This window comes from Myotis nattereri, assembly GCF_964212035.1.
Source record: "Myotis nattereri genome assembly, chromosome: 13".
Classification (NCBI taxonomy): Eukaryota; Metazoa; Chordata; class Mammalia; order Chiroptera; family Vespertilionidae; genus Myotis; species Myotis nattereri.
The window spans coordinates 37,098,947-37,112,800 of NC_138088.1; the positions used below are offsets into that span (position 1 = coordinate 37,098,947).

The window sequence follows — 13,854 nt, forward strand, 5'->3', positions numbered from 1 at the left end:
TTACAATGTGCCAGGAAACACTAAGCTGCTACCAAGGCAGTAAAAACATACCCATCCTGCACCTGCTAAAAATCCAGAGGTTTAGTCTGCAATCCTTGTCACATTTCTCCTATAGAAATCTTTATATTTGTATATTTAAGATATATATACAGAAAACATTTGGAAAATGATCCATTCCAAAGGTGTGACATTCTAAAATGATCTCACCAAAAAGGTACCATGGAGAGAAATGCAGCAGTTACTTACCTGGATTCAAATTGCCTGAAGGTAATTGTTTACTTGATACTGGACGGCACCTCCTCCAGGTACGACCATTCCTTTCAGGCAACTCACATAGTTTAAGTCCAAAATACTTAGCCCTAACCCTGGGGAATGACTCATGAACCCACTTCCTACAAACACCGACATATGGTGTTTGGAAAGGAAAAGACAGTGAGGAAAGATGATGACCTGGCCACCGCCGGTGGGCAACGTCCATCACAGAGCAGAGCCCCATAGGAATCAGGATCTTGGGGGAAGAAAAGCAGCACAGCCTGGTGGGGCAGAGGAAGAAATCTGCAGCAGATACAAGGGCCGAAAGGTACAAGAACCCCACCAGGATTTTACAAGTGGAAGGAAAGCCAAGTACTACCGGGTTCCTGTACTATGAAGCTGCTGAGGCAGGTAAGAAAAGCTATGTCCCCATGACAGAAAGGCTGTCTTTTTTTCTTTCTCTTTTAAAATATTTTTATTGATTTCAGAGAGGAAGGGAGAGTAAGAGAGACACAAACATCAATGATGAGAGATAATCATTGATTGGCTGCCTCTGCATGCCCCAAACTGGGGATCGAGCCTGCAACCTGGGAATATGGCCTAACCGGGAATCGAACCATGACCTCCTGGTCCATAGGTTGACGCTCAACCACTGAGACACATCAAATGGGCCTGTCTTTTTTTTTTAACTTCAAAATTTCTTCCCATTCTAGAGTGCCTAATATTGATGATTTTTCTAAGTGCCCATTTTTAATAGTAAGAGTGACCTACAACCAACAGGTAATTTTCAGAAGGTGAGGAAAGAAGCTAGCAATCACTAAGTCCAAGAATATGTGCTTAGGGCAGAAAGCCATCCCAATGATCCCATTATGATCAGAATGACTGAGTCACACCAGCCAAGGGGACACTGCTGATTAGCACTTAAGTAGACCTTGACTACAGTCTTAAGGCAGGACCCAGGAATCACACTCAAATGCCATCATGATGGTGCACACACTCTGAATGTCAGAGTTTAGTGAGTCCTTACTCTTCACCCCAACAACCTCTGATGGCTTGAGGGCCTCCTTACCTAACTAATGTTATTCCAGTTACAGACACGAAGAAACTAAAGGCAGAATTCATTCATTGTAGTCATTCATGAATTTCCCTGAAGGTCAAATGGGCTTAATAAAAATTAAGCACAGATTTTCCAAAGACCTGGCTTCCTCTGGAATGGAATAAACACCCCCTCAGGCTGGTGGATGACCAGGAGAAGAATGCTGGCAAGGACCGAATGGCACTTGTCTTCCACCTTCGGAAGCACTCGAGAAAGTGTCTGATTTAGAAAGAAGGTACACTGGCTGTATGCCTGCAGCTCCAGCTGACGCGGGGAGTTACTTAGCCACAGCTGCTTCTATAGCATAGTGGTCTCCAAAGGAATCTGGGGGGCTCCCGGATGCCAGAGAAGGCTCCTTCCACGAGCAGACACTTTCCACTGCTTCGCAGATGTAGCTGCTGGAAAATCATCTTCACGTGCCAAAGATTAGGTCATGACTTATGTTGCTGGCAGTTAGGTACTTTTGATAAGAAACAGAAACCCTCACTCACTATGCTTTTATGAAAATTATGAATAAATCATTTCCACATATAAGCTGATTATACACAGTCATTTTCTTGGCCACCAAAAAGTCTGCAGACGTTTGAGCCAGTGAAGCCTCACTTAAGGGAAGAGCAATTCGTTGAGAAGCTAGAAGCAACCAACGTGACTAAAGAAAGAACTTTGGGGGGAAAGAGTATGAAGATTTTCCATCTCTCTTTCTACCCGAATCTCTCTTTTAATGACAAAACATCTAACACGGTGAATACCCCTGAAGAAAGGTAAATGATGGTCACAGAACTGTTGTTTGTGTTTGGTGCTTTACTCAATTAGCAAGTCTTCACTAATAGCACACTTCCTGTGGGCTACACTCAAACACCACAGAGATATGGCATTTAAGTAACTCTGCTAGTACTTAAAGTGACATTACTGAGAAAAGTAACCACCTGGTAAATACAGCTTTAGGGGGAGAATGTAATTGAATTCACCCACTAAGTAGATGACTAACAGAAAGGCAGAGCAAGCCTTCCTCAAGGCCTATTAAGTTTTCAACCTGAAATAATTTTTTTATAAATAAAGTATCAGTTCACCTACAGGTGTCAGAATGCACAACTACTTTTAGAGCCTGGGTTTTACAGGCTTCTTTACAGTGAGTATCATCAGTCCATGTAGGGAAGTCCCATATAAATTCCCTTCCTCTGATGGGGGCAAGCTGAACCAGGAAGAGGGCTACTGACTCCAGTACTTGGGAGGAGGAGAGAAAAGTAGAAGAAAGGCAGAAAGGATGTGGCAGAAGTCAACTAAAACCTGCATGGGTCTATCAATGTTGTGTGATCTCAACCCTGCTCATGAAATGTGAGCCTTTGATCGAAGGTGTAACTTACTTGGAGAGTGTGGGCAAACCACCTACTAAGCCTGTGACAGTGACTCCTCATTCTCAACCTTCCTCTGTAGAGGCCAAGGACAGTGTGGCTCCCAGAACCACATTCTTTACATTTAACCCGAGGAAGGTGAGGCAATACAGGTGAAGGCTGGGATTCAGACAGATGGAGGTGACAGCAGGCATAGACAGAGTCCATGAAGAAGCCAGGAGTCTCCAAACTACTTTTTATGTTTTCTTTCCTATCGAGACAGTGTTCACAGGGTCTGCTTGGTCAGCACAGGGGTAGGAAATGAGCAGGTCTGGTAGCCTAGCCAAGGGCATTGCACACTTTGGATAAGCTCTGTGTTCCCAAGACACTCAAGTCACGTCATAAATACCTGTTTCATTATAATAGCAACGCCACTATGGGGCTAGCTCACACACTGGCTCTTGTGATGACCTTCACTGTGCTATCACCAGAGAGGGAAACAAGAATACTGCAGCTGTACGTAGCACAGCGCATCCCCCTGAAGTCCTTCAGTGGTCACTATGCCTCTGAAGTTCAATCTGAACCCCAATTACAGTTCCTTGGATTTGCTCCTGATTCTTCACAGAGTTCTGAAAGGGGTTTTAATTCACCAGAGAGGAAATCATGATGACTCCCTCATCTGACCCCAGGGTCCTGTTCCTATCACTTAGTTGGATCTGAAAGCCTGCCATCAGGCAATGTTTAAGACTCAGATACTATGAGAACCAGGAGGAGCAGGAATGAGGCTTCCCAAGGGGGAATATCAACACATTCATCTTTCCAGATTTTAAATTGTGAATCTAGAAGCCACATTTCTTCTCTCTGGACATAAGAACGAAGCAGGCGGGAAAGAGGCAGAAGGCACCTCAGGGGGAGGAGGAGGAGGGGGTCTGCACTTCGGAATGAAAGGAAGATCCAACTTGAAGGTGGACTTTCTAGGTTTACCATTGCCAAGTTGGTTCACAAGACAGTTCACGCATCTTAAATGGGGAAATGTGCTCACAAGCTTTCACTCTGCATCAGATGTTGGGAAATTAAAAATATTTTCAAATAAATGATATGAACAACCAACAAAGCCAGAGAGATAGAGTGTTTAACTTGATTAAATTGAGCTGGTACCAAGGTAACTGTTACTATTGTTACAGAGACAACATCTCAGACCTCAGCTTGATAAAGAAGCTCATTTCTGTGCAAAGAGCCCCAAACTTGTTGTCTGGAGATCTGAGTTTGAGTCTTGGCTTTTTTGCTTATAGTGGCCTTGGCTGATCACTCCCTCTGAACCCTGCTTCCTTATCTCTACAATGAATTCTACCACTTACAACTTCACAGGGTTATCACGAGGATTAAACATCCATGAGCGCTCTGAACACACTGCTGAGCACGGAGTGGGGCTCGAATGTTCAGTTTGGTCCCGGGGTGGTTTTGGCCTCTACTCATAAATCTTGGCTTGGCTTGGTTTCTGCTCCATAAGCACCAATTCTTCCCAGTCTTACTTTGGCTTTATGCTAATGTTACTCAACCTGCCCATGATATGGCAAAGTTTGACATTGGCTGTGGGGGAGAGAGAACACAAACGCATACTAACATTAGAAAATCCTTAACCCTCAGGGCAATGCAGTCCATCAAGTCTGTATGCCAAATCTGGAGTTTATCTGGGACAACTCGTACTGAACCTGGGACTCAGTAAAAGAAATAGCTCCTACTACTGAGAAGCATGACGTAAGATGGTTTCTGCCTGCCACCACTTCGTAGAACAACAAAAGCTACCGTTACTCCTCTTTCCTGAGTCACAAATCAGAATGTGACTCCTGCTACAAGTGAACTACCAGAATGCCTGCACAGAATGTCTGAAATAAGTGCTCTTGGAAAAAATTCAGGCTGTAGGTCCTCTAGATGTATGCCACATATCACTGACTATCTACCTCAGTTTTTTTTCTTCCCTCTACAGAAAATTCATGCTCACAACAGTCAGAGGCGGGGAAAGGCAGAGAAGGAAATTTTAGGATTCATCACAGAATATTAGACAGGAAAGAATGGTGAAAGCCATAGTTAGGAAAGGCCTAAGGATGAGCAAATGGTAGGTCGGCTCCAAGGACTGAGATGGAATCTCTGAAGATCGAGCTCTTAGCAGGACCTGGACTGGTGAACTGTCACGAGGAAGTCATGAAGGCGAAGAACAGCTCACATGCCTCTCATCAGAGGACACGGAGGGCTTTTCAAGCCTGATCGAAGTTGGAAGGCGCTGGGTCCCAAAGCTTGATCACCAAGGCGATATTCAAATTAGACATCTAAGCCAAGAAGGTGGAGTCAGAGAATATTCATATTTATAAAGTGGGGGAGCGAGCGTACAGGGGCCAGATGCCTCATTCCCTACTCTTTCCTGGTAGCCTCATAATCCCCAAGCCTGGCACTTATTTCCTCTCAGAGCAGAGATACATTCTAGAGAGGCCCTAAGGCCCTAGGGATATGCAAAACAGGGCCATTTCTGTACTGAGGGAGACTCAGGAAGACCTACTGCTTACATTACGGGAACGAAGAGTGAAAATACGCTGTGTACTTCCAGGTGGAGAACCAGACAGGCTACCTACCCCTTTCCCTGTGCTCACTCTGAAGAAGAATCTGCATTTTAGCCACATGGTGGCATGGTGAGTCTGCCTATCGCCTTCCCTGGCCTGGGGGTGAGAAGAGGTGGGGAGTGGAAGTGGAACAGGAGCCGAGAAACACCAGGAGACTTCAGGCAAGCTGTCCTTGGCTTGCAGCAGACTGAGGGAGGGAGAGGAGACAGTAGGAACGTGTATTATTTGACCTAAAGAAACCAACAGGCAATCTATCTAGCCTTGAGTAAACTCATCTAGATTTTTCCACTGATATTTTCCCATTTTCATTTATCTGGGCCTGTGATTTTTTTTTACTCCCCATCTCCTCCCAACTTGAATTTATAAAAAGGAAGGCTTGTTAAATGACCAGAAAGAGCAAGCTAAACTCAGGCTAATACTGCTTAAAACAGGTTGCCTTGTTTCTTTAGAAGTGTTTGTGTGTTTCTGCCTGGTGGGGTAAGGACTATATTTATAGTAATTTATTAGTGACAATGATCTTGTCTTAGGGGAAATAGCAAAGATAAATAGCCTCACAAGATCCAAAGGAATAATTCTTGAGTGATAACATTTCAGTCTCCATTCCATGTTAAAGGACCATTTTTGGCCCAGGATGAGGTGAAAATCAGTCTGGACACCTAAAATTTCACCTGCTGAGTACTGTCACCCATCTCTGGTCCAGGATCACCCTGTACATAGTACCTGAAACAGGTATGAGACTGTTCAAAATTCCATAACCACAATGCCCTCTGGAAATAATAAAAAATGGCCCGAAGTATTTAGAAACCAAATTTGAGGAACATTATGTTAAAGAGCATAATTTAGCATCCACTTCATTGAGTTACTTAGCATTCTATGAACGCATTTCTTGCCTTCTGTCCTGAAATCGGCGGCTCTGCAGATGATGACCTAACGGGACAGCGAGACGTTCACTCGGTTTGGCATGACCTGCGCTCGCTGAGTGTCGCTCACACAGTGGATGCTCAATAGATGTTATTGTTCAAGTGAACTGCACTTGAACAAGAACACTGTCCAGGTGAAGATGGTCTAGTGAAGTCAAATGAATTCCTTCAAACACAGCCTTCTATTCCAGGCACACACCAGCCCGTGAAGCTCAGTGTGTTCCAAGGAAGCCCAATTCTCTGCACATGGGCAAAAGCTGCAGACGTTCGCTCTTTTCGTTCAGCTTGCACGGCATCCAATCTGGAAGTCTTAGATAGATAGGAACAGTCTAAGATGCCAACAAAGATGACTTAGCCATCTAGAAACCATAACTTAGTCAGCTACAGTTATGGGAGGTGCTGGCATGGACGGACACTTCCATCAGACAAAGTGACTGTGGGTTACTAGCCACATAATTGCAAAAATAAAACTGAAAGACAAAAATTTTAGCTTAGCTTAAAAAAAATAACTTAAGAGACTTACAAAGAGGATAGCATCCAGGTGGGGAACACAAACTCCCACCTCTGGTGAGAAAATTAAACATACTTCTTGCCTAATCCTAGAACTTGCAACATCTTGCAGACACAGGACGTTGAAGAAAGAATATAATCTAGTACCTTGGAGTTCCTGCCCTGTGGTGTCAGTGTGATCTTAGAAAAGTGTGAAAATGGATTTATAAAGGGAAAACCATATAGAAGCCCTTGCCTATCCCTTCAAGTCATTAAAACAGAGAGAGTAAAGGGTGAATAATAAAGAAGGAAATTTAATTTATAAGCTATTGTGTCAGTGACTTAAAAATAGACATTAGAAGCTAAAGCCGGTTCTGTTATTTTTATAACTGTGGGGCTTTTTCTTTCAGAATTTTTTTTTCAGATTCCCATCTAGGAAAAAAAGAGAGGGGCTAGAATATTAAAACAAATTTGTGCTCGCAGTTAGGTGCAAAAAAGAACAGCTAGAAAACCAGCAATGAATGTCCATTTACACTGTTAAAAGACAGCAAAGGGGATTTCTCTCTCACTCCAGTCCTAAATCTAACACTAGTTGGAAAATGTCAGGAATACTCCATAAGGCCCCCACCTTCATGTCCTTTTCTAAAGCAGACGCGGCTCAGACACAAAGGGCTGCATCTACCCGCGCCTAGTGCTGCTTGGTGGAGTGGCCCTCCCTAGACTTTCTTCTCTGACAGCAGATCATGGAAGGGGTGGGGCAGCTCTGCTGCTTTGCTTTCGTTCTTTCACATAGTTTCCAGGAAAATGAAAGTAAGACCCAAAGGTATTTGACTTTCTGAAATACCACAAAATTGCAAACTCCACAGTCACAAAGAAGATGTTTTACAATCCTTCAAAATAGAATAATGCATATATTTTTATGCAGGCCCAAAGTTATCACTCAGAACTAGATTGAAATGGAGATTTAAATAAATATATTTAAAATGTTGAGGGATGTTTGGAATTAAGAGCTCATCAAAGTCATAGAGCCAGATAGCTGTAGGCACATTTTACATTTCATAATTGTTCTCACAATTTGGTTTTAGTGATCTCTGCTTTCTCTTTTATGTTTTAGGTAGGATCAAGTCTACCGGCTTACAAATCACACAGAGATAATGTGCTTTCACAGCTACGGTGGCAACAGTAACCTATCTTTTCATCTTCCTTTAAAAACACAAACTCAATTATTTTAAACACTTTAAAAACTTAGTTCCTGCAAGTAATTTTGTTATGTTCCATTGGCAATAGCACTGATCCACAACTGATGAGACTTGTGTTTGGATTTATATATTGATGTCATCAGCTCAGCATCCCTTCCACTGCCCCAGTCAATTATGACGGCCCAATCCCAGCAGGAACAATGATTTCCTCATCGGGAAATAACAAAAAATAAAATAGGGAAGCTTTATGAAAAATCATCATAAAGATGCCTGCATACATAATTCATTTTTCAAGCTGTATAAGAAAAAAAATAGGAACCTGTTTCACTTGGAAAGAGTTCAGTCTGACACTCAGTGGCACCATTTCCAGCCGTGGTTTGACTGTCATTGAGGGCACACGGCTGCTGGGGACATATGGGTAACTTCTCTTTCTGTCATACATTACAATGCTAACTGGCATAAGAACGCACACTGCCAAATGTATTGTTACTATTTTTAAACTATGTGGTTGAATAGGAAAGCACTAAATAGAATTCATCCTTTCAAAATAACATTTTAATGAAATTCACTCTTGCACCATCAGGAAATAGAACATTTTGGGAGGAAACATTCAATTTTGAAAGCATCAGCTCAGCGAAACTGACAGGAGAGCATTCTTTTTTTGGAGACTGTGTATAATTGACCGGAAACCTAGAAAATATTGAAGACTAAATGCATTGGGAATTTTGTTGTTGTTGGATTTTGTTGTTGCGGTGTTACTATTTCCACTCACCAGCTCGAAGGGGTCGTGGAACTCCCCCAACAAAGATAGTTTTTCTGGGGTCCAAAGGCTGAGAACCATCCATTACAAAGTCACTGTCACTTAGGTTCCATGGTCGAATTTGCACCTGAAAAAAAGTTGTTTACTTGGTCCTTACTTCATTTCCATCAACCCCAAATGAGAATAAGGTGACTAAAGACAAACCCACTGATTTGTGCATTTTACAACATACACAACCCAAACAAAAATCCAGTTATTATTTAATGTAATCTGCATTAAGTGCCTTTCGATAGAACTCTTGGGAAATCTACTTGTAGGTACTATACTCAACACTGGAGACATATACCATGAAACCTTCAAAAACCATCTGTGGCTTTTAAAAAAAGCAGTCTTTTAGAGAGAGATTCTGGGTTTGGGATCAGATCCATATTAGCAAAAGACAGACTATTTATCACCTGTCGTAGTACAGCACTTAGCTTTGTAAGAGCTCATCTGAAGGAAGGGAATGGAAACATTAGAAATATTTTTCTAAAACTTATCTGTATGTCTGGCTTTTAAATTCTCATCACCCCCTAAAATTAAAACACAGATCTTTCAGCAATATGATTTCACATGGATTAACACTCATCAAGTTAGCACAGAATTACCAGTAATATCAAATAGTGAAGTTACCTACTTCGGATTTATCTGACTTTTCTAAACAAGTCCGGGTAAATAAAGGCAAGCCTAGAAACTGAAGAAAATTCTCAAAGAGTAGAAAAAGGAATCTTCATGACATAGTTCTATTTGTTATGTCTCTTGACTGGGAAACCAACTTCCTGTCCATTGTTTGTACTGTTTTATCAAATGATAAAAAATAAGGTATTTCATCAGAATCTGAACCTTAAAATATATTCCTTTCCATCCATAACTGAATTATCAAAGAAAAGCTTAAAAAAAAAAACAACGCTCCCATACTGAAAGGTGAGTTTCAGCACTGCCTGAAAAAGGACCAGTCACGTGTGTTCCAGGAGGTGGCTAGGTGTAGAAGCAGAGAAAACGGTGTGTCCTTAAGGAACATGCCTCTCCTTCCCTCTCACGGATTAGGACAGGAAACAAAACAGCTGAATTTTCATTTCCTTAGCATCAACAGAATTCTTCATTTCCCGCCGATGCTAGACTGTCAACCGTTAATGCAAGGAAAGGCATAAGAAAATGTCTTATGTGGCTTGGCTTATATCTAGGAGTACTCCCATTTGAAAGGTAGTCAAATCTGCCAATTACACTTTCAAAACACTTTGAATGTCAACTCTAAAACTGGCACTGCTCAGAAACAGTTTACACATTCCTTATTATTGCTACAAAATTCACCCCCACCTAACTTTTTGCCTTTTATGACCCTGCTCCCTTCACTAGTTAGCCAGAAGCCATAAAGTCTCCATTTTTTTCCTGAAAACTTGGACCTGTTTGCAATTCTGTAAACAGGCCTTGCTCCACCTACATCACATGGGGGGGGGGGGGGGGAGAGTTAAAAAATACATTTTAAAAAAGCCCAAAAATGCCTTCATGAGCGCCCATTATTAATTTTCAATTAAAAACTCAATTTCCAGACACTGTAATAACAAGAATTCTAATATCACCACCACCAACAAAAAAGTAGGATGCATCTTTTTCTACACAGAGCCGTCTCTTCGTTTAGTCCTAATAAAGCAGTTAAGGCAGCTTCAGAACCTGTCATTCCAATCACTTTACAATAACTGAGTTTGATCCTCAATCGCTTTGCTTCACAAATGAAAACAATTCCTGTGCAGTACCCATACTGTTCTGGCTTCATTGAATCCGATTACAGAAAACGCAGATTTCTGTACCAGCTCTAGGTTACTGCTGCTCCAAAGAACTGTGCAGGCCTCACACCTTCCTGCTGAGAGCTTCGTGCCTGCCCGCCTCCTCCCACCCTCACCTCATTACATCACACATGACCCATTCCACTACCCTATTCTTGGCATTATAGCTTAGGTAAAAATACAGGAAGAGGTCTCAGGAGACAGGAATAATTAACCCTATTCATAAAACCCACATCCCCCAGCTGACACTAGAAAGCAGCTTCTCGGAGCTCACGCTGCTGCAAAGTCAGAGCGAGGTCCGCATAGGCCAGCTTCAGCTCTCTGCACACCAAGCCAAAGGGAAACGTGTGGTCCTCTTTGCACCCAGACGTTCCATTCACACTTTGGTATCTCTGAACTACAAGTCCACTCACACACAAGACAATGCATTCTCCATCACCAGGGCTTAGTCTCAGGGTCTGATAGCCATGTTTTTTTTCCTTTTGGACTTACTCTTTGAATATGTTTTCTGGTCCTTTAATATATTTTCCACCCCCATGTTTCTCTACTTTTTATTTTTTATTTATTTATTTTTTTTAATATATTTTATTGATTTTTTACAGAGAGGAAAGGAGAGGGATAGAGAGTTAGAAACATCAATGAGAGAGAAACATCGATCAGCTGTCTCCTGCACACTCCCTACTGGAGATGTGCCCGCAACCAAGGTACATGCCCTTGACCGGAATCGAACCTGGGACCTTTCAGTCCACAGGCCGACGCTCTATCCACTGAGCCAAACCGGTTACGGCTACTTTTTAAATACCATACTTTATAAGCTGACTCAAATATGTTGGAGAAAGGGGTAAAACATAAATGAGAGAACAGCTTTTTCATAACCTTCGTTTCCTTAATAATTAGTTTTGAGAATGTATAAAATTAGAATTCTGTCCTAATTCAATATACATTTAACACCGCAACACAATCAGGGGTGTGTGTGTGTGTGGTGGGGGGGGGGGGGGTCAAATAGGCTATTGCAGGCTATACTCTGGGCAGGAAAAGCCTCAACATTCAGAGGACAAACATACGGATGTCACTAGAAATGGTGAAGTTTCTCATAAATGAGCTGACACTGATTCTAAAACCAATTCTCCTTCCTGGAGAGACTTGCTTATAAAGGGGACTCTGGGAAGATGCACCACCCACCAGCTCTTCAGTGTGCCAGGCCCTTACAGCAGAGGTTACACAAAACCAATGTCTGCAGGGCCTCGCAGGGAGCATAACTGTGTCAAGCCACCAGGCAATGTAGGAAGTCAGTGACACACTGGATAAATCACTCCCTTTAAAAAATTTCTTTTAATTTTTTTTAAAAATCACTCCTTTTAAAGAAAGCAGGCACTTCTCAGCTCCAGCAAGTAGTTATAATTTGCAAATGTGCTGTCAGACTTCCCCATTTGTCAAGAGTAGCTAGATTTTTATGTGAAACTTCAAGATTTTAAAATGTTGGGAACTAATTCAAATGTTCAAATCACTGTGTAGGCTAAACCCAACGATCTGCAGGCCAGTCTATGCTGTGGCTGGAAAGGCTTAGTTACCACACAGCTCACAATGGAATGCTGTGTTCCATAAGCACTTCGGAGAGACAATACAAAACGGCTTTCCTTTAGGGTTTTTTTTAAGCATGTATAATAAACTTGAATAATAGATTGCTGTTCAAAGAATTGAGAGTTTTCTGACTAAACTACCCAAAAGAGATGTTACCAAATCAGTTTGGCTATTTTTTCTAGAAAAATGCCTAATAGAATAAAATACCTAACTATCGTTCTTTATAGAAACTAAAGTTTCATCCTAGTTATGCAACTAAAAGTCATTATTCATAGGGGTAAGATTAGGCCACGTGCTAATCTTAGGCAGAGAAAAAAATTAAGAAATGCAATATGGGTCACTTATTTTGACAGGAAGCATAACATCATTTCCCCAAAAGAAAACTTTATTGAAGATTTCAAAAGTCTTTATGTTATAATTAAATACAAAATGCATTTTATTGTAACTTTAATAACAGGATATGAGTTTTAGAAAGACCAGTTTTTGTTTTTTATTTTATTATTATTTTTTAAACCTCACCTGAGGAAATTTTTTAAATTGATTTTTTAGAGAGAGACAGAAACATCAATTGGTTGCCTCCTGTCAAACCCACAAGCTAGCTATGTGTCCTGACCAGGCATCGAACCCAAAACCTTTTGGTGTACAGGATGAGGTTCTAGCCAACTGAGCCACCTGGCCAGGGCAGTAAGAATACTTTTTAATACAAACCTTAGGGCTACAAGTTTCTGAACATGACTAAGCCTCCCTATAGCTGTAGAATTCTCTCAGTTTAGATCACTATTTAGAATTTAGATGTTCATCTACCAATAAATAATGTTCTCTTGAGCTCATTTTGAATGTCTTGCCCTATCTTTCATCCTTGTCTGGCCATCTCCTTAGACTAAAAACAGCAGTCACATGAACATCCTATGCTCAGTGCCTCCTTCTCATCTGCTCATCGCAAGGCCACTTCAAACAGCAACCAAACTGTTCAGAGTCCACAGTGCAATCCCGTGGCTGGCTCGGGGAAACTGCCCAAGCCCACAACAGCCTCGCTGCCACGTGCTGTTTCCCATAAAGCACAGGGCTAAGACCCCACCCCCAGTTTCCGCTGTCCTTTTTTCAATACCCTTCAAACTCCCGCTCAAGCTCTTCAGGAAAAAGTCTCCATTTTTCGCTGCCTAATCCTACAATCCTTTCAATCTACGTGAGTCAGAAAAACAATACTGCAGAACTATCAGGATTGCTCTCCCCAGCAAGCCTCAGCATCCCGGCTCTTCTGACAACCAGGATGAGTCAGCTAAACCCAGGTCCGCTGACATACAGCTGCAACGGCTCAGCTGTAGTGTAATGAACTCAGACCCACTCCAGTTGTCAGCAATCCTATTTTAAGCACCAGAGGCCTCACAGGATGACTGGAGTGCCCCACAAATAAACTAGAGTGTGGTTTGTGAGGCATCTTTCTCTCTTCCACGGCATAAGGGGTTGTTTTATTAATACTGACCACCAAAACTAGCAGCCACACAACAATAACTGTGGTTTGGACTCTTCAAAGTACATTCATATTTGAAATCTCATTTCAACCTAACGTGTGCCACATGGCTCCCTAACAAAAAGGTCAGCCAGTTTCCAGTTTAGATGCTGCCTATTACCCCCAAGTGCTGCCCTCCAACCAATGGAGATGAGGAGAGGCCTTCCCTGTATCTCCTGGGGGATGCGGCCAGAAAGGAACCCGAGAGCTGATCAGAGTCACTGGCCTTGACAAGATTATGTACCCTGGGCAGCTCTGGGGTCTCCAGTCAGAACTCC

The 13,854-nt window shown here is 42.1% G+C and overlaps 1 protein-coding gene across 7 annotated transcripts in view; it reads right to left on the reverse strand.

Annotated features, from left to right (window-relative positions):
• Positions 1 to 13,854, reverse strand: part of CPEB3 (cytoplasmic polyadenylation element binding protein 3) — a 182,324-nt gene that overhangs the window by 21,312 nt on the left and 147,158 nt on the right. For 4 of the 7 annotated variants that reach the window (XM_081104323.1, XM_081104326.1, XM_081104324.1 and 1 more), the window contains exon 9: positions 8,675 to 8,789. In XM_081104323.1, the coding sequence (XP_080960449.1) occupies positions 8,675 to 8,789 (115 nt within the window). Of the gene's footprint in view, positions 1 to 7,125; positions 8,790 to 13,854 lie in introns of those variants that run through there. The other 3 variants (XM_081104327.1, XM_081104329.1, XM_081104328.1) reach the window with 1 other exon arrangement.